Below are 22,218 nucleotides of genomic sequence, written 5' to 3'. Positions count from 1 at the left end.
TTGATCTGAAGACAGCACAGCACAAAAGCTTGGAACAACTCCGCAACCCGTGGGCAGTGAGCAGACTGCCTGTTGACGGATTCTAGCACCACAGCATTATCTGACCAAAATACCACCTTCTTATTAGACAGTTTGTGTGTCCACACATAAAGGGCCTTCACTCATGCTCGTAGCCAAAAGGGAAGCAAACCAGGCTCCGTCACAGAAGGCTCTACAACCTACGGCGCCCGCTGCATCAGTGAAGAGGTTCAGGTCCACACTTGACACAGCCCACTCCTGTATGAAGGCTAGTCCATTGAATTAATTTAAGAACTTGAACCAAATCTTAAGGTCTTGCTTCAAAGGAAGCGATACCCGTACATGTTTGTGGCAGATGCCGCCGTTGCTGCTGCCAACCTTCGAACAAATATTCTGGGAATCACTCTGCGGGAAAAGTTCAGGGATCCAATGAGGGACTGCAGTTCATACAATGTAAGCTTGCAAGCCCCTATCGCCTTCTGTATTCTCAACCTCAAATCCTCCATCTTGTCGACAAGCAGCCTGGTTATCATTCGCAATGAGTCAATCTTGATTCCCAGGAAGGTGAATCTTACCACGGGCCTGAAGGTTTGCTGGATGCAACTGGTACTCTATATTCCATGGCCACCGCCAGGAAAGTTGCTAGGATCCAATCGCATATCCCTGATCCACTTGGACCGACAAAGAAGAAGTCATCAAGATATTGTACAATAGTTGCCACCGTAGCTCATTGAGCAACTACCCAATGCAGAAAGGGGTTCAACTTCTCAAAGAGGTTATAAGAGACCGCACAACCCATCGGCATGCACTTACCATAGAAGAATAGGCCTGAATGACTGAATACAAGGAGAGGAAAACTGCCGGGGTGGATAGGCAGGAGTCGGAACGCCAATTCAATATCTACCTTCGCCATCATGGCTCCAGGACCAGCCGACCGCACCATGTCCATCTCTGAGTCAAATGACAGAGATGTGGTCATTGATTGACGAACCCGGTGGTAGGGCAAGCTGTAAATCAGCCGATATTTCCCTTTTTCCTTCTTCGGGACTGCAGACAGTAGAAACACAAACATCCGATTGAACGGGGAGGGGTGTCCAAAAGAGCCTGCCACTCGCCCTGCTTCAATTTCCACAACCACTTTGTTCACTATCACAGAGGTCAGGTGACGCCTTGGAACAGAGCCAATCACGGTGGAAGCCGGAGGAATGGCCCCAACAAAAGGGATGGAAAACCCCTCAGTGAAACCGCTTTGGAGCCATTGAGCAGCCTTGCATTTTGGATAGAGCTCCAGCCATGGCAACATATTATGTACACTGATTGGAAAGGGAGCTAAGCAAGGGCCATTAGGCTCTAGCGCTGATTCCATGGTTTGCTTGAGGTTTTCTGGCACACAGGGATGAAGGATGGGGAGAGCCACAGATGGTGCACACTTTCAACCTGAGATGTTGCATGTGGACTTGTTATATTTCCAGCATACATCGTGCAACCCAGGGGCAGGCCTCCCCGATTTGCCCCCTCCTCTGGTTTTCTGAAAGGAGGGACATCTCAGGGGATTGGCACTGCATATGAAAACATTCCTTAACCACAGAGCACTGTCGTCCATGTCCCATGCCAGGCTTAAGTTGGACTCCATTTTGTTCCTGACGTGCTTGTTGTATGCTAACCAGGCAGGCCCCTCATTTTCTGCGGTAGATGCCAATCACCGTATCTAGATAGCTAGGTACCATCAGTTCCGGCCTTTTCCTGCATGTAACACTCATCATCTGGGCAAAAGACTGCACCCAGCAGGCCAGATTGTGGGGAATGGTTTTATTGTGAGTCTGCACTAGGTACCCTTGTATTGCCTGCTTAGCATACTTCTTGCGCCTGCCCTCCACAAGCTTGAAAATATCAAATTATTCCCTCTTGATTATCTTCTTCCTGAGAGATCTCAGGACTCTTTGCCACAAGTGCTCCGGCGGAACACTGTAAGAGCATTGTATAGCCTGGGAGATAGGCAGAATCTGACGTTCTTGCACAAGCAAGGAAGGGGAAGAATAAAAGGAGGAAGACCGCCTTCACTTCTTACCATTTTTTCTGGTGAGGCCTTAGACAAGCTATCCTTTGAGGCAAGGGGCTCAGTTACCACTGGCTGACCACTGGGGGTGCCACTCTGCTCACCGCATCCAAGTTGAGTAGCGCTGCCCGCTTCTTCTGTTGTTGTGATGTTATTAGGTAAGATCTGCTGCAGCACGCCATGGTTCCTTGTGCCTCTCCTGGTGCAGAAAGTGGCCACATCCCACGGCTCATGTGAGGGGGCACCGCAGCAAGGGTGACTGTGACACTCTGAGAACAAAGTAAGCTGCTGCTCTCACAAGCACATGAATCTCTGCAGGCTGGGACATGCTGTCCTATAATGTCTATGAAGCCCCTCCTGATTGCAGTGACTGTGATTCCTCGGGGACTGACTTCTGCGCCTTTTGCCACACTCCCTAGATGCTTTCCAGCCATCCCGGGACACAGATCTCCTATTGGAAGGGACCCAATGGCCAGGCGATTGGGAAATGGATCTTCTTTCTGCTCAATGCCTGCGGTGCGCTCTGTCCGAGGGACTATAGTTCCTTTGTCTCCTGCATGACGTGGAAATGCTACACCAGTGAGAGCGGGAATGGGATCGCCAAAGCCCGAGTGGAAATGGACTGTACAAGTTGAGGTTCTAACCCACACAGAGAGGCACTTGATTCCTGAGGGAGAGGAGAGCTTGCGCCATGTGTAGACCAGCACTGAAGCATGGGAGCACGTCCTCGCGCAGATCTTGCGGCTCTTCTCGGGGACGCAAGGCCGACTGTCAAGGGGAGGTCCACTGATTCAATGTACCTCTAGGGCTGCTGCTTCTGCCTGGTAGAGGATCACTGGGGGGGGGGGGCAACATCAGGGAGGCATTGCAGATCAGTGCGTGTTGTTGAGAGAGTGCTGCAGCGAGGAACTGAGATTCTGCCAGCTGCTTCTTCTGGCGTTGATTCTTGGAGCTGTTTCATGGCATTATGCAGGCAATATTGAATTTACTACTGCAGGAAGAGGCTGGAACTATAGCGCAGCTCAGTTGGATCGTCAGGGAAGTAGCAATCTGTAACCACAGAGCATAAGAAGCAGGAACTAGCTGTAACAGCTGATCAGGATCAATCTGAAGGGCTGGAACAATCTGGAGCAGCAGGACAGGAACAATCTAGAGGACAGGAACAATCCGGAGTAGCAGGACAGGAACAATCTGGAGCAGCAGGACAGGAACAATCCGGAGCAAGAGGACAGGAACAATCTGGAGGATAGGAACAATCCGGAGTAGCAGGACAGGAACAATCTGGAGGACAGGAACAATCTGGAGCAGCAGGACAGAAACAATCCGGAGCAGGACAGGAACAATCTGGAGGACAGGAACAATCCGGAGTAGCAGGACAGGAACAATCTGGAGGACAGGAACAATCTGGAGCAGCAGGACAGGAACAATCCGGAGCAGGAGGACAGGAACAATCTGGAGGACAGGAACAATCTGGAGTAGCAGGACAGGAACAATCTGGAGGACAGGAACAATTCGGAGCAGCAGGACAGAACAATACAGAGCCACAGCTACTTATGCTACTGGCACATCGATCATCCTACTTATATGCATATGTTTATACCAAATCAATTATCCTACGTATATTCACATATAATATCAGGTTTAGTATTGCAGCTAAGTACACAATATTTACATACCTCCTAAGGAGGTTGGCCAATTCAACTAAATATAATCTATATACACATATCTGTATCGTGTTTTATGTTTATCTTTAAAATATCATCTTCCTCATTCTAGTTTTCTGGGCTTTTGTGCTTTGTCTATTTATATCCCCATTGTGTTCATCCTAGCGTGCTCCTGATGCTGGGGAGTGGGGACTAGCCAACTGTCTCCTCTATGTTGTTTTTCTTGGCTAAAGTAGTCTGTGAAGAGGATGATCTTTATCCCTTTTTACTAAAACCTAACACACTCTAATGCAGGGGTAGGGAACTCCGGTCCTCGAGAGCCGTATTCCTGTCGGGTTTTCAGGATTTCCCCAATGAATATGCATGAGATCTATTTGCATGCACTGCTTTCAATGCATATTCATTGGGGGAAATCCTGAAAACCCGACTGGAATATGGCTCTCGAGGACCGGAGTTCCCTACCCCTGCTCTAATGCATGTGCTAGGTGCCACGTGGCCCATAGGTATAAAATAAACTGCATAGCATTTAGGCCCTGATTCTCTAAAAGTGCGTCCCGATTTTAGGCAGCTGTAGACGTCCTACAGCTGTCTAATCAGCCAATCGGGATGCACGTTTTAAAAAAAAAAAATGCTCCCCAGGCAGGCCTGAAGGCGCCTCCGGGAGCCTAGGGAGACCCCCAAGATGCCTAAGCTCATCTAAGGGCCTTAGGCGGGCCTTAGGCTGAACCTAGGCGGCCCTATGCGTCTCCCTAGTAGATGAGAAGCTTAAAAATGTAGGCCAGCAAAATGCTGGTCTACATTGTAAGTAGACGCGGCCGCTATACTTATCGTGGCAAGGGATCTCTCTGCCGCTATAAGTATAGCGGGCCGTGGCCCCTGACCGATCACTGGCAGGAGGGTGCCCAAACCCTCCTGCCCGAAGACGCACCCCCCTCCCCGACACTACCGACCTTAATCTAAGGCCTGATTGGCCAATCAGACCTTAGACTTAGTAGGGATGGGCGGACCCGCTATTCCTAAGGCCTGATTGGTCCAGACTTCTAGAGCCTGGGCCAATCAGGCCTTTGGCTTCGGCGGGATGGGCCGGGAAGGGGCGGGCCCGCCTCATTTCAACGAGGCGTGCCTGCTTGCTCGACGTGCAAGACCCATCTGTAAGAACAGGTATGGTGGAGTGGGGGTTGTTAGCGCCGGGGGGGTGTGCGTCTTCGGGCAGGAGGGATTGGGCACCCTCCTGCCAGCGACCGATATTGTCGGGGGGGGGGAGATCGGTAATGTCGGCGGGGGGGGCGGTCGGTAGTGTCGGGGGTGGGGCGGTCGGTAGTGTCGGGAGGGTGCGTCTTTGGGCAGGAGAGATTGGGCACCCTCCTGCCATCGATCGATATTGTCGGGGGGGGAGATCAGTAATGTCGGGGGGGGGCGGTCGGTAGTGTCGGGGGGGCGGTCGGTAGTGTCGGGGAGAGGGGTGCGTCTTCGGGCAGGAGGGTTTGGGCACCCTCCTGCCAGCGATCGGTCAGGGGGCCACGGCCCGCTATACTTATAGCGGCAGAGAGATCCCTTGCCGCGATAAGTGTAGCGGGCTGTGTCTAATCTAACCCGATTCTCTAACCCGCGTCTGTAACATGGACGCCGGTTACAGAATCGGGATTTAGTTTAGGCCGATTCTGAATAGGACGCCTCTCCCGGGCGTCCTATACAGAATCAGGGCCTAGGTGTCTTGCGGGCCTTGCCTTCAATATAGGCGGCCTGCCTGGGGAGCATTTTTTTTTAAACAACGTGCATCCCGATTGGCTGATTAGACAGCTGTAGGACGCCTACAGCTGCCTAAAATCGGGACACACTTTTAGAGAATCAGGGCCTTAGTGTGCACTAAAGTCTGTTAACACGCAATAAGCTTTAGTAAAAGTGCCCCTAAGATTTCTTTTAATTATCATTTTATAACCTGTTTATGTTAAACCAGTGTTTTCATCGGCAACATTCTTATTAGTGTTTAAGCCTAATGGGGGGTCAATAGTTAACATGTCCTTATCCATTTAAAGTTCAGGCAGAGTACTAGTTAATTTTGCACAGTTAACTATAAGCAGTTTGAGTTAACAAATATCCTTATCAAGTTAATAGATCTGTTAACTTCAACTGGATAATGTTGAATACTGGTTGAGGGGTTCTTTTATCAAGCTGCAGTAGGCACTAATGCGTACTTATTGCAGGTTAAAAAGGCGCTTCCTTGGGATGCACTCAGGCATCCCAGAGTAGTTTTAGGTTTGACACGTGCTTCCCATGTGCTAAAAAATACATTTTATTTTTTAGTGCAGGGGGAATGTTTGGGGGGTGGGGGTGTAAAGTATGCATGCATAGATTGAGAGCCTGCCGGGACAGACAGGGAAAAATGCTTGAGTACCTGAATAAATTCATGTAAACTGTTCTGAGCTCCCCTGGGAGAACGGTATAGAAAATTGAATATATAAATAGTGAGAAGTTTCAGCCTCTGATAACCAGAGCTGGTATTGTGACATCACAATGCCTCATTCCAGCAGTGCCTAAGAGCCAACCTCATCAGTGAGGTCACAATGGCTTGATTGTCTTATACTTGGCTCACGTTTACTACATCTAGAGTGGCGCAGGGTTAAAGCTACAGCCTAAGCACCCTGACCCACACTGCTCCTTGTGATCCTGGGCAAGTCACTTAATCCCCCCATTGCCCCAGGTACATTAGATAGATTGTGAGCTCACCGGGACAGACAGGAAAAAATACTTGAGTACCTGAATAAATTCATGTAAACCGTTCTGAGCTCCCCTGGGAGAACGGTTTAGAAAATTGAATAAGTAAATAAATAATTGGTTAGTGCAGCTACATCACTGTGTGCTAACTGATTAGCATGTGCTTAGCCCGGGAGCTCTTAACATCAAGTAAATAGGAGGCGCTAGAGGCTCACGCGATGATGGCCACATGCTAATTTGGAAATTAGCATGTGGCCATTAATTAAAAAAAAAAAAATGCAAAATGTGGCCATTTTACAGCCATGATAAAATTGGCCTTAGCGCATGGGACACCCATGCATTAATATTAGCACCAGTCACGTTTTAGCACAGCTTAGTGAAAGAGCCCCTAAAGTTTTATCATATCTGTGCAAATGCATGGTCTCCTCCTATATGTAGCTGATTAGATTTTAACTGAATGACAAATTTTCAATGGTCAATGACCCCATAACTTAAACTGAAAAAAATATACATATGATTAACTAATGAAGGTAACCAATAAATCCTCTAAAAATTAATGTCAGTCAACCTACTGAGCCCTCCAAAACTAGCTTTCTTAGTTCAGTCCTATGTAGCAGACTGGTTGCTCTAGCTGAAATATAGGTTAGTCATCAATGAATTACAGATTTAGTCCATCTAAAAATAAGACAAAACTGGAACTTGTGACACTATAGCCAAATAGTTCTGCAATTTCAATTCCACATTTTACAAAGGACTATAGAAGGTTGTTAAGAGTTTGATTCTTGTTCCTTGAGAAGCAAGAGTGCTAACAATAATTTATGAGACCCAACCACGAAGGGAATGACATTGGTATGGTTCAATCAATGATCTGAAACAATGTCAAAAACATAGAATTTCATTTCTTCAAATTGGCACTTAACAAAATATGATAGCATTGTTTTCAGCTACAATAGCAAAATAATGCTCAGAATTTAGGAAGATGGTTAGTTGGGCTGAAAACATTTCAGCACCCCCTTGTAATCATGCAAGATAATATGATTCCCTTATACATAGTAACATAGTAAGGCCTCCTTTTACAAATTGCGATAGCAGTTTCTAGTGCGGGAAGCTGCGCTGCTCCCGACGCTCATTGAGTTCCTATGAGTGTCAGGAGCAGCGCGGGCCATTCAGCGCGGCTCCCAGCGCTAGAAACTGCTATTGCAGTTTCGTAAAAGAGGGGGTAAATGATGGCCGATAAAGACCTGAATGGTCCAAACAGTCTACCCAAACATACACTCTCTATAATTTAATGATTTAATTTAAATAGTCCTTTTTCTTAGATATTTTTGGGCCAGAAACCTAGAGCTCTGCCTGGTATTGGCCATCTACTGGAGTCTCCTTCGAAGCTCACTCCAGCTCATCTAAACCATCCCGGCCCATCCTCAACTGAATGGCCATAAACGTGACACAGACCATGCAAGTCTGCCAAGTACTGGCCTTAGTTCTTCAATATACAGTATACTATTATCTTCTGATTAGAGATCTACTATGTTCATTCCATGCTTTATATATCATATTATCTTACATGATCAATATATATATATTATATATATATATATTTATTTATTTTTTATTTTTTTTTTGTTATTTACAATGAGATACTCACCAGCAAGATCAAGGGGAAACTGCAACATGCTCCAGGTCCATACAGCAAGAATTGAATATACTAAGACTCTGTTACTTCTGAAACAAATGGGGTTAAAAAAAGGAAATATAATATATATCATTCATTTAAGAGATTGTTTTCTCTCATTGCATATAGTTTAAGCATACAATCTTCAATCAAAACATTCAAATTATTATGATATAAAATAGTATAAGTTAGGGAATCCTTTAGTTGACAGCAATATCAAAATTAGGTCAGGTATAGAGGCCAATGTACAAAACTACTTTTACTTCACAAAAAAGGAAGCAGTATACAGTACAAGGAAAATGTGCAAAAACATTGACAATTTGATGTTAATCCTTTTTTCCCTCCTTTTGAAAAATACGAGTGAATATAGGATCATCTCTTTAGTAAACTTTCAGAGTGAGTCTGCTACCTGGGAAACATTATTTAAATTAATCAATAAGTCTTTTGTAAAGACTGTAGCTTTTTCTGAAGTACTGCCTGCATGTGGAAAGGGAGAGCAAAGAGTTAAAAACACAGAGGACTTTAATAGATGGCTCAAAGCCTGGTGTCATCATGAAGGCTTCAGGTACATAGGAGGATGGGGTAATACATGGAAAGACAAGAAACTATATTGTACTGATGGGCTACATATTACTATAGCAGAAAAAAGAATCTTTGCGGAGAAGTTTAAACAATATGGGGCTCATAATCGAATGAGAAAAACATCCAAAAACCGGCCTGTCAGCACTTGGACGATCATAAACGAAAGACGTCCAAGTGCCGATAATCAAACCGGGTTTTGGATGTATTTCTAAACGACCTAGGCCTTCATAGTGCCGCTGAACAACCATAGCTAAACGGGGCGTTTCAGGAGGAGTGTCGAGGGCGGGATTTGGGCGGGATGTGGGCCGGCTTAGACTTAGTCGTACAGCATGTATAACTGAAAGTTATACAGCCCAGGATCGACGGAACTTGGATGTTGTGACTTAGACCATTTAAAACATGGTCTAAGTCACAAAAACCCACCTAAAGTCACCAGATAAGCACTGCAAACACATAAAACAGACCCCCACACCTTACCCCAGTGATCACCGACCCCCCCCCCCCGCCAACCCCCATAAAAATATTAATCACACCTTTAAAATTCAGCCACCTAGCAGTCTGGCATAGGAAAGCCTAGTCATCCAGCACAAAGACGGCTTAAGCCGTCTTGAGGGTGGGTTAGGGACTCATGGAGAGGAGGACCCATGCCCATAAGCCCCTGTAATCACTGTATTGATACTGAAACATGTGCACTCCTATACACCCCCAAAACCCTTTTGTACTGGCATATAAGTGGCTTCTGCAGCCATAAGGGCTATTGGGGTGGTAGATAAGTGGGTCTAGGGGATTTTGGAGGAGGTTTGGGGGGCTCACCATGACCTATAAGGGAGCTGTAATGAGAAGACATGGCACCCTTTTTGTGAAGTTCACAGCAGTGCCCTGTAAGGTACCCCACTATTTATGTGCCATGTCTGGGTGTTCAGTCCATCACTTTGCAGACCCCTCCCACGTCTAACAGGGCTTGTTCTAGGTGTTTTTGACTTGGACGAAAAGTTGGACAAAAATGTGGTATAAAGATGGACGATTTAGCGACTTGGATGATCGGATCGGCAGGGTGTATAGTTAGACGATTTTCGAAACAAAAAAATTTTGGACGTATTTTTCGAAAATGTGTCCTAGGCTGTTTTTTACTTTGGACGACTTGCGACTTAGACAAAAACGAACTTAGACGTTCCTTTCGATTATGCCCCTTCACGTTTCTATGACTTATTCCTCCAAAGATAGCAATACCTTCAGCTATCTTGGTATACCCTCATGCATATATATTATTATACCGTTCTAAAGGATCCTCAGCGGCACCACTTAGGGCTCGATACACTCTCATTGCCCAAAGCTTTACGTGTCAAATCTTCATCGGGTCCTAACTTAACTTAAATATATCATTTTTATATGTCATTTTTTACTTATGTTTTAATTTGATCTATTTGATCTACTTTTCAAAAAGCAACACTTAGCTTAGTGACTTGTGGTCTCTGGCCCAGGGATTGTCATACCGACATGTTTCGCTATTAGCTTTATCAAGGAACTTCCCCAGATATTCAATCGCCAACAACCCGACCACTCTACCGATGAAGATTTGACACGTAAAGCTTTGGGCAATGAGAGTGTATCGAGCCCTAAGTGGTGCCGCTGAGGATCCTTTAGAACGGTATAATAATATATATGCATGAGGGTATACCAAGATAGCTGAAGGTATTGCTATCTTTGGAGGAATAAGTCATTGATTTGAATCCCTTGTGAAAAGTTACTGTTGTGCTATTGTGAAAATCCTTCACGTTTCTAGGCATTTAAACTAGAAGGTAGGGGTGGTGTATGTATGAAGGACAATTATAGAGACCACCCCTGGCAAAAGACAAGATGTGATGGTAGTAAAGAAAGGTATAGATAGAGGATTACTATACAGGTCCTGGACCTGATGGGCCGCCGCGTGAGCGGACTGCTGGGCATGATGGATCTCTGGTCTGACCCAGCAAAGGCATTACTTATGTTCTTTTGTTCTTAATATCAGCAACTCACTTCCTAGCATTGCAATGGAAAGTGAAACGAAACAAAACAACTATACAAAAAAGGAGATTACCGCTGAAAGATAGCTGGAAAGCGATGACCACAGATGCTCGCAGTCTAAGCAACATAGTTCATGATCTGCAAGCCCTGATGTTAGAGGCAGATCCTGATATTGTCGCTATTACAGAGACATGGTTCAGTGAATCCTATGGATGGGATACAAACATACCGGGATATAATCTATTTAGGAAGGACAGAGATGGTCAAAAAGGTGGAGGAGTAGCTTTCTAAGTAAAGATCAATATCCAAGCGACCGAAATGCAAGGGATCTGGGGAGAGGAAGAAGTGATATGGATCACTCTGAAAAGAGAAGATGGAACTTCTATCTATGTGGATGTAGTCTACAGACCTCCGACACAATCGCAGCAAATTGATAAGGATCTGAATGTGGATATCCAAAAGTTTGGAAGAATAGACGAGGTGCTGCTGTTGGGAGATTTCAACTTGCTGGATGCGGACTGGAAAGTTCCATCTGCGGAATCGGAAAGAAGTAGGGAGTTTGTGGATGCCTTTCAAGAGGCTCCGCTCAGACAAATGGTGACGGAACCCACGAGGGAAAAAATGATATTGGATCTGGATCTCACAAATGGAGAGAGTATCTCTAAAGTTCAAGAGGATACACACCTGGGAAGTAGCGATCATCAAACAGTTTGGTTTATATAACGGCTAAAGTGAAGAGTGGCCGGACAATATTTAAAGTCCTAGATTTCAAATGTACGGACTTTAATAAAATGGGAGAGTACCTGAAGAAAGAGCTGTTAGGATAGGAGAACATAAGAGAAGTGGAAAAACAGTGGTCTAAGCTGAAAGGAGCGATAAAAATGACTACGGACCTTTATGTGAAGAAAATAAATAAAAACAAGGGAAAAAGGAAACCGATATGGTTCTCCAAACTAGTGGTGGAGAAAATAAAGGCAAAAGAGCTGGCGTTTGTGAAATATTAAAAAACCCAAGAAGAGAAGTGCAGAAAGGACTACCGGGTGAAACTGAAATAAGCCAAGAGAAAGATATGCAGGCGGAAGAACAAATGGCTAAAAATGTAAAAAAGGGAGACAAAAATTTTTTCTGATATATTAGTGAGGAGGAAGATGAAAAATGGAATTGCTAAACTAAAAGATGATGGGAACCGATATGTGGAGAGTGATGAGGAAAAAGCAAACGTGCTAAACAAATACTTCTGTTCTGTGTTCACGGAAGAGAATCCTGGAGAAGGATCGAGACTGTCTGGCAAAGTAATGCCCTTAGGTCAAAGACCAGTGCCCTAGCCTTACATGCGTATGTTCTGGTCCAGCAGGAACTTATCTAACCTTTTCTTGAATCCCTGAATGGTGCTTTCCCCTATAACAGCCTCTTGAAGAGCATTCCAGATTTCTACCCTCTCGTTCTCTCCACCTTGGAGAGGGTGAACAATCTCTTTTTCTCTACTAAGTCAATTCTCTTCAATATCTTGAATATTTTCATCATGTCGCCTCTCAGTCTCCTCTTTTCAAGGGAGAAGAGGCCCAGTTTTTCTAGCCTCTCATTGTACAGCAACTCCTCCAGTCCCTTAACCATTTTTGTTGCTCTTCTCTGGACCCTTTCGAGTAGTACTATGTCCTTTATCATGTACGGCGACCAGTAATGGACATAGTATTCCAGTGACAGATGGGGGCATACCATGGCCCGGTACAGCTGCATGATAACCTTCTCGGATCTGTTTGTGATCCCCTTCTTTATCATTCCTAACATTCTGTTTGCCCTTTTCGCTGCTGCCGCACATTGCACAGACGGTTTCATTGACTTGCCTACAAGTACTCCCAAAGTCTCCTTCCTGAGGGCTCTCTCTGAGTATAGCACCGGACATCCTGTATTCGTGCACATGATTTTTGTTACCGACATGCATCACCTTGCACTTATCCACGTTGAACATCATTTGCCATTTCGCAGCCCATTCTTCAAGTATGTTTATGTCTCGTTGTAGGTCTTCGCAATCCTTCTGTGTCCTCACTACTCTGAATAACTTTGTATCGTCCGCAAATTTAATCACCTCACTCGTCGTGCCAATTTCTCGGTCGTTTATAAATATGTTGAAGACAACATAAAAAATAAAACCTGATCTCTAAGCATAAGCCAAAGCATAGCTACACCATTGTCTTGCAAGGAGTGTCCATGTTAACCATTTCATACAACTTTTTAACTTCGTCTACATCATTAACAAAGAACATTTAATAGCTGGCGTTGTTAAAAGAATTTTATCTGCATCTTTATGGATATTGAAAGCAGGTCCTCTAAAACTGTGAATCACTATCTATCTTGAAAATACTTAGCTAATGCTAGTCACTCTGTTATAATTATATATGTACATCAATTTCTCAGAGTTTTCCGGAATTTTTCCATTTGAATACAGCTGGTGCTAGGGTTTTAGATGGCCCCCAGATGAATTTCAGCTTTGTAGCCCCTTCACATAAATTCTAGGCCCCTAACTCCCCAACTGAGTATTTGAAGTTTAAACAAAATAATACTATGTTCTCTTTCCCCCCACTTCCCTTTTTACTACACTGCAGTAGAGGTTTCTACCACAGTCCGGAGCACTAAATGCTCCGATGTTGCTCTGATGCTCATAAGAATTCTATGAGTGTTGGAGCAGCGTCTTAGTTTTTTGTGCTCCAGGCCACAGTAGAAACCTCTACTGCGGCTTAGTAAAAAGGAGGGGTTAAGCTTACATGGCGGGCGTCATAATTATTGCATAAGAACATAAGAATAGCTATTACTGCCATAGTTGGCGATTAAAAAAACCTAACACGGCTTTGTAAAAGAAGCCATTAATCACCTCACTTGTCATTCCAATTTCCAGATCATTTATAAATACAGATCCCTGTGGCACTCTATTATTTACCCTACTCCACTGAGAAAATTGGCCATTTAACCCTATCCTCAAGTTTCAAGTTTATTCAAATTTTGTTATCCTGCCTTTTCAAAGTTTCAAAGTGGCTAACATTCGTAATACATTTGAGTAGGGTAAAAACAATTAAGACAGAATGACATCAAATATTAAAAAAGCATCAAAGTTTAAAAAAAACAACAGCAACATCAACAAAGAAAACCCAAAACTTTAAAACAGATAAATATACTGGCACAAAAAGGAGGGGGAAGAACTACAATATGTTTGAAAGGAAAGAACAAAAAGAAGGGTGGACACTGCAGATTTTTCTTGAGCATAAAGGCTGGTCAGAAGAAAATTCTACTATTTGGTTAAAAGAGAACATCCTCTGTTTTCTGTCCGATAACCAATTCCTAATCCAGCACGTGGTACTGTTTTAATAGCAATAATAGTAATAGTAGGAGTTAGAGAGTAATTAGAAAAGATTTTGAATGAAAATTTTTAAAAGTCAGACCAATGATGATTTTGGTGAAATATACATCAGTTATCAGCCTATGGAACTAATTGTAATCCCTCTGGTCCAAAAAGGTTGGCGTGATAAATGTGACATCTTATTTTGGTGTTGTTATTTGTAGACAGTGATTGCTTACCTAATATCATCTTGTTCAAGCGTCTCCCTGGTGAATTCAAGTATATCTGCTGCTGTTCCCACAAACAGGAGAAGAAGCTGTGACAACTGGTCGCGGGTGATTCCAGCACCAATGGGAAGAAGCCATTTCCCGATAATTAGGAGTAACAGGAAAGTCTGATGCAGTCCTAGGGTCCAAGCAGTTTCACATCCTGTGACCAACGTATTAACTATTTCGATGCTCTGTTTTAAAATGAAACATAAACATGTAGAAATGATCAAGGGTAGACACTAACATTTAGTAGATTGATGTGATTCAGCTTTTTTTATATAAGAACATAAGAATAGCCTTACTGGGTCAAACCTATGGTCCATCAAGCCCAGTAGCAATATTCCATGCTACCAATACAGAGCAAGCAGTGCCTTCCCCTATGTCTTTCTCAATAACAGACTATGGACTTTTCCTCCAGGAACTTGTCCAAACCTTTCTAAAAACCAGCTACGCTATCCGCTCTTGCCACATCCTCTGGCAACGTGTTCCAGAGCTTAACTATTCTCTGAGTGAAAAAAAAAAAAATTTTCTCCTATTGGTTTTAAAAGTATTATCCCTGTAACTTCATCGAGTGTCCCCTAGTCTTTGTAATTTTTGACGGAGCTATGAAAATGCTTAATTTTGCAGTTAGGAGACATTTCTACCGTACATAGTGGAATTTAGGTGCTTCGATGCCATGCAGTGACAGCCTATTCTATAATAACCCAGATTCCATTATAGAATGCTAACATAACCTAGTATCAGTGCCTTACATTTACACACCACCAGTTACATCAGCCATAGAACTGGTATAATTGCAATTGAATAGATAATAATAATAATAATTTATTTCTTATATACCGTTATAGGGCAAGACCACACATAACTTACAGTATTCTGTAAGTTATGCATGTAAACAGCAGCCCACCCTCTTTCATTTATGTGCTATGCCACTTAGGCGAGCCGTTTTAAAATGATGTGCAGGCACCCTGCCTTCACTGGTGTGGGTAAGTGTACACTTATGTGGCAGTATTCTGTACATTTACATGGGCAATGGACAGGTACTAGAGAAAGAGAAAGGGGATAGGTTTTGATATACTGCCTTTCTGTAGTTACAATCAAAGCAGTTTACATATCATATAAGGTATTTATGTCATATCTGGGGCAAAAGAGGATTAAGTGACTTACCTAGGGCCGCAAGGAGCTGCAATGGGAATCAAACCCAGTATGCCTGGCTCTCATGCCACTGCACTGCTGCTACTACTACTTAGCATTTCTATAGAGCTGCTAAACGTACGCAGTACTATACATTAAACACGTAAACGACAATCCCTGCTCAATAAAGCTTACAATTCAATTATGACAAATAGGGGGTTAGGGAATTTCTCACAGAAACACTATGCTTGTGTCTCACTCACCAATAGGCTTGGGGATCCACTGAATCAAACTGGAGATAAAGCTTGAAAGCAGAAAAAAAGAAATCTCCAACTCTGTACAAACGAGTATACTCTGAAGATCCCGATTCTATAAATGGTGCCTAACTCCTAGGCGCCACTGAGTGCAATTGTCCAATCATCCGCTAGGCACTGTTTATAGACTTGAACCTAGTGGTGCCTAAGGAGTCTTAAGTGCCAGTAGTGTTGAATCCTTAGGCACGCTGCCATTTAGGCCAGGGTTTTCTTGGCCTAAATAAGTGCACCTAAGTTAGGCACCTACCAGTACCTAAGTCAGATCACACCCCAAATCCACCCCCTAACCACGCCTACTTGCTGGTATGTTCTTCGGTATAGACACTTACCTGAAACCTGTAGGCATCTACCAGCTAATTAATTTTTTTAATTGTTTCTGTTTTTTAATGGCACTTTCAGTTATCAGTGTCGATTAAGCCAATTAAGAAAATTAAGCTAGCTGCCTAGATCACCTAGGCGCACCGATCTAGGCACCTAATTTTTAGGCTGCAGCAGCCTTCAGGCGTTTGAGCTAAATACTGATTTTTTCCTAATGCTGGATTTCTAGTTTGAAAGTGCACAGTAGTCGGGGGGGGGGGGGGAATGGGGTTTCCCTATTAGATCCTTACATTTGGTGGGTGTGAGTTTTTTTATGCCAATGACAAGAACAACGCCAGCTTAAAATCATCAATGATTGCTGTGTGATGTATATTCCTTGAGGCTTTTTTCTCCACCCTTTTACTATTAATGTGGATTTTGGAGACATGATAGAGACTTTCAAGATCATGAAAGGCATAGAGAAGGTAGACTATGGGGGAACCACATGCACAAGGGGGCACTCAGAGAAGCTGAAAGGGGACAATTTTAGAACCAATGCTAGGAAGTTCTTTTTTACACACAGGGTGGTGGACACATGGAATGCGCTTCTGGAGGTTGTGATAGTACAGAGTACACTACGGGGGTTCAAAGAAGGATTGGATAAATTCCTGAACGATAGGGGGATTGAGGGATACAGATAGAGGTAGAGATAGGTTTTAGATAGAGTATGGATAGAAGGATAAAAGGGATCAAAGGGCTTAGAAAAGGATCACATTACAGATCATGGGCCTGATGGGCTGCCACGGATGTGGACTGCTGGGCACAACGGACCTCTGGTCTGACCCAGCGGAGGCAACTTCTTATGTTCTTATGTACTAAGCTGTGGTAGCGTTTTTAGCGCACGCTGCAGATTAGCGTGTGCTGCCCTCCCCCCCCGCGCTACACGGAAAAACTAACGCCAGCTCAATGGAGGCGTTAGCTTCCAGCTAAAACCACTAGCGCAGCTTAGTAAAGGGAGCCCTTGGTGATCTAACCCACTGCTGGTGAGTAACATTTTGAAGCTTTTTTGACCTAACTTTAGGCATCATTTATAGAATGTGGGCCTAAGTGGTTAACATTACATTAATAATGGTTCGAATAAATTGTAAGCAGAAAATAATTTTCAAAAAGTGGCTTATCATAAATATCTTCCAAGTTCCATCTTTTTCCTCTGATTTTGCTTTGTGGACTTTAATGATGACTACTTAGGAGTAAACTTGCTTGTACAGGGTGGAATTTCTTCTCCTTTCAAGCTTTTTACTCCACTTTGATTCAGAATATGATTTATGTTTTTAAAGAGGGCATGCCAATGACTACAATTACTGTAGCCCCTATTATGGCCTTAGTTTCTGAGAGGGAAATTTAGCACTGAGATATGCCTTCTTTATTTTTATTTTTTTTATTTTTTGCAAATTCTGCTCCAGTAGGATTTAAGCAAGTAGTTATCTTCTATAATACAACCCTAAGTGCGCATGTGCACTTAGGAGGCCGTGATTCCTGCTGCCGGGCTGTGTGCTTCCGTGGCCATGTTCGATTTGCATGGCGGGCGTCGGCTTGCGGCACGTGCAGCGCGTCCGGTGGTTTGAGCGGCACCAAGAGCAACGGCAGGAGGGTGTCCTTCAGAAGCGGACAGGGTGCGGGTGCTGCGAGGCATCTGGCTGCTACTGCTGCACAGGGAAGTGGAGGAGGAGAGGGAAAGGGGGCTGCTTTGGGGGAGGGGTATGCTGGGGGCAGGCAGCAATCTTGGTTTGATCGGGGGGGGAGACAGAAGGGGAGCCACGGAGAGACAGGCAGGCATGGCGCAACAGAGAGAGATAGGGAGGCAGGGGGCCAGGGAGAGGAACAGACAGGGAAGTGGAGGGAGAGAGGGAAAGGGGGCTGCTTTGGGGGGAGGGGTGTGCTGGGGGCAGGCAGCAATCTTGGTTTGCTCGGGGAGGGGGAAGAAGGGGGCCACGGAGAGATAAAGAAAGAAAGACAGACAGACAGTGGCCAAGGAGAGAGAGAGAAAGAAAGAAAGACAGACAGACACATCTGTTCTAGCACCCGTTAATGTAACGGGCTTAAAGACTAGTTTAGTATAAACTGGTATAGCATCTTACTTTCCCTATTGTTAGAGTATGTAATATTAGCGCATGGCCATTAATTGAACAAATTGAAAATCGGCCATTTTCTGGCGGTGATAAACATAGCCTTAGCACACTGGAAAAACCCATGTAAGGGTGTGCTAAGGCTGTCTTTTACTACAGCTTGGAAAAAGGACCCCAAAATGTTTTATGGCTGTGCACATCATTATCCCCCAAGGCACATTAACCTATATAGAAAATCAAAATATATCTTACTTTCATAAATAAGATGATATCTGTGTCATTTTGTGGACTGTTCTGATTGGTACATAACTGGAACAAAAAACAAAAGAAAATATTATTTGTTATCTATCAGTTCAGAATTAAACTATAGTGGTAGAATATTTTAGACAAACCACACGGCCTTTTTTTTTTTTTTTTTAATCTCGCTCATTCTCAGCAAAGTGATACTATACAGTATGTCATTTGGGTTTTCATAGTGAGTGCAAATATGGGCTCTGGAATGCTTGGTTCAATTTTTAGGCACTTTATTTCCCCGTTCAATCGCAAACTTCAGCTCTTCTTCTAGTGTCACTGCTGAATACTCCAGAAACTATTAAAATGCTAATGCAGCTCTGTTTTTACTCTCTAGCCACCACCTCACAATTATAGACTGAGAAAACCTTTACCATATGAATCACTTTCAGCATAGTATATCCTTATAATATGGGCTTTGTTGAATAAATTTTAATATAAATTTTATCTATTAAAGGATACTCATTCAAAAGTTTTTTCACAGCATATTAAAACCTAGCTTAGTGGATTTATTATACATTTATGATTCACACTGATCAAAGAATAAAGTTGATGTAATTCAGACTGGTTGAAAACATTGCATTCAATGTCTTTTCCCCAAGGGTTGTTGATCTCAGCAAGATCTACACTGTATAGGTACAGGATCAGCAGGACACAAACACCTAAATTCTCTGAGCTGAGAGATGATTCTTACAGTTTTCAGTGTTCTAATCGAAAGATAAGTTCTTTCTCATTTTGATGAGTTCTGTTTGCAGAAGACATTTTAATTTTTTTACAGATTCACACTTTTTGCTGCATGCATTTTTGATTTTTAATTTACTAAACTAAGGGGTTCTTTTTCAAAGCTGTCATGGTACATGGGCTTGTCATGCCACTGGGGCTTGCGTGCATCTGAGAAGCTGAAAGCTGTGCTGTCAGTAGTTTCACTACCAGCAGGGTCTCCCAAGGTGGACAGGTTTCAGTGGATTAATGATGTACCACCATCCATCTAGGCTGCAGCAGATGGGCAATGTTAAGAACATAAGAACAGCCTTACTGGGTCAGACCAATGGTCCATCAAGCCCAGTAGCTTGTTCTCAGGGTGGCCAATCCAGGTCACTAGTACCTGGCCAAAACCCAAGGTGTAGCAATATTCTATGCTACCGATACAGGGCAAGCAGTGACTTCCCCCGTGTCTTTCTCAATAACAGACCACGGACCTTTCCTCCAGGAACTTGTCCAAACCTTTCTTAAAGCCAGCTACGCTATCTGCTCTTACCACAACCTCTGGCAATGCGTTCCAGAGCTTAACTATTCTCTGAGTGAAAAAAAAATTTCCTCCAATTGGTTTTTAAAAGTATTTCTCTGTAACTTCATCGAGTGTCCCCCCTAGTCTTTGTAATCTTTGACGGAGTGAAAAATCGATCCACTTTTACCTGTTCTACTCCACTCAGGATTTTGTAGACTTCAATCATATCTCCCCTCAGCCATCTCTTTTCCAAGAGGTGGAGGATTGCACTTGATGCGACAACAGCAACAACATCAAATTTATACTGAACAGAAGAAAGGCCTAGCAATCTACTTCTGTATTCTGCCAAGAAAACTTGATGGTGAAGAGACAAAAAGAATTGACATATAATGCAGGAAAATGGTCCCCTAGGTAGGAAGACACTCACCATGCTACTAGGGAAGAGCTGACCATCACTCAAAGTATGCCTAGTGTTTGTGAAGCTGACAGATTAAAGCCACCAGGACGTCCTGATTATGTTTTTGAACAGAAAAGGGAGATCAGATGCTGTAAAGATATTCTTAACACAGGAACATGGAACATACGAAGTATGAACCAAGGAACATTGGAAATTGTTAAAGATCAAATGGAAAAAAAATAACATTGATTTGATAGGCTCAGTGAACTCAAATGGACAGGACAAGGCCATTTTCATTCAAACAAGCATTGGATCTGTTACTCTGGTCATAAAAAATATAGGAAAAATGGCGTGGCATTCATCCTCAACAAGCTTTCAAAGACTGTACTAAAGTACAATGTTATCAGTGATAGAGTCTTGTCAATCCGTCTACAGGGAAAGCTGATCAATGTCACTTTGATCCAAGTATATGCTCCAACGATAGACACGGAAGATGAGAATATAGAGTTGATCTATGAACAATTTCAAAATGAAATAGATCAAACGCCAAAACAAGATCTCCTGATCATTATGAGGTATTTCAGTGTAAAAGTAGGAAGTATACCTGAAGATGCAGTGGTTGAAAAACATCCACCTCCACAAACTTAGCTAGAATTGTTTTTTCTAGCCAGTCTAGCTTCCTTAGAAAATTAAATAGTGCAATTATTGGAGTGGTTGAAACACATGGCATAGGAGAAAGAAATGAAGCCAGTGATAACTTGGTACAGTTTTGCAAAATAAACTAACTGCCAATAATAAATACACATTTCCAACACCACAAACGTCACCAGTACACATGGACCTCGCCAAATGGCATGTATCAAAATCAAATTGACTACATCTGCATAGGACAGAGATGGAAACTTGCAGTTTTGACTGCAAGGACTAAACCAGAAGCTGATTGTAGAAGCAGCCATGAGCTTTTGACATGCAAGATCAAAGTAAAGCTTCACAAGAAGAAGATCATTAAAGACCTCCCAAAATATGACATTGAAAATATTCCATCAGACTATTGGATAAAATTAGACAATAGATATGCCTGACTTGAAACAGGAGATAGAGAGCTAGAAGTTATGAAATGATATCGAAACTGTAATTAGCGATGAAGCTAAAAAAAATACTCCAGATGAGGAATAATGCCAAGAAATCAGCTTAGATCTCAGAAGAAACCAGAAAAGTAGCAGAACAAAGAAAACAAGAAAAACAATCTGGTGATAGAGAAAAAGTGTCACAAATGAGTGTTTCAATGTCAAGTTTGGCAAGACAAAGAATGATATCTAAGGACATGTGTCAGAAAATTGAATCAGAACATGTAAACGGAAAAACCAGATTATCAGGAGGTTAAGAGATTGTGGCAGAAATTCCAGCCTATATTGGGGATGCTTAAAGATGTCATTGAAATAATATTGAATGATTCAGAAAGCATTAAAAGAGATGGAAAAAATATATGGAAAATCTATACAAAAAAGACAACGAGGCTAACATTGAGGAAATTGAACAGGAAACTGTCACTGAAGAAGAACCAGATATTTTAAAAGAAGTCATAGCAACAATTAAAGCTTTATTGAAAAACAAGTCAACTGATTTGAAAAACAAGTCAACTGATATCGATGGTATTCCAATTGAATTAATAAAAGGCTCAGAAGGTGCTATCATGGCTCTCACTCGACTGTGTCAACAGATTTGGAAGGAAAAAACATGACCAACCGACTGAAGATCACTCTTCATACCTATACCAAAGAAAGGTGACGCCAATGACGTAACAACTACAGAATGATTGCATTAACTCCACACGCTAGCAAAATATTGCTGAAAAACAATACAACAGAGGCTACAATCATACATTGAGGAAGAACTACCCAAAATTCGTGCTAGTTTCAGAAAAGGTTGAGGAACAAGAGGCATTACTGCCAATGTTAGATGGATATTGGAGAAGAGCAAAGAATACCAAAAGCCCTTATACTTTTACTTCAATGACTACAGCAAAGCTTTTGACTGTGTGGCTCATGATGAACTATGGAGAACTTTAGAACAAATGGGAATACCCAAATGCATAACTCAGCTGATAAAGAGCCTCTATG

General features: G+C 43.0%; 1 protein-coding gene across 2 annotated transcripts in view; it reads right to left on the bottom strand.

The window, feature by feature from the left end:
- Window positions 1-22,218, bottom strand: part of TMEM26 (transmembrane protein 26) — a 54,400-nt gene that overhangs the window by 16,631 nt on the left and 15,551 nt on the right. Inside the window, exons 3-5 of one of the 2 annotated variants that reach the window (XM_033942995.1) lie at window positions 18,435-18,491; window positions 14,282-14,502; window positions 8,099-8,175 (exon numbers count right to left, since the gene is read on the bottom strand). In XM_033942995.1, coding sequence (XP_033798886.1) covers window positions 8,099-8,175; window positions 14,282-14,502; window positions 18,435-18,491 — 355 coding nt within the window. The remainder of the gene's footprint in view (window positions 1-8,098; window positions 8,176-14,281; window positions 14,503-18,434; window positions 18,492-22,218) is intronic. The other variant, XM_033942996.1, reaches the window with a different exon arrangement.

The sequence above is a fragment of the Geotrypetes seraphini genome, chromosome 4 (assembly GCF_902459505.1).
Source record: "Geotrypetes seraphini chromosome 4, aGeoSer1.1, whole genome shotgun sequence".
In the NCBI taxonomy this organism is placed as follows: Eukaryota; Metazoa; Chordata; class Amphibia; order Gymnophiona; family Dermophiidae; genus Geotrypetes; species Geotrypetes seraphini.
The sequence above is the reverse complement of the archived record's forward strand: the minus strand, read 5'-3'. Positions and strand labels throughout refer to the sequence as shown.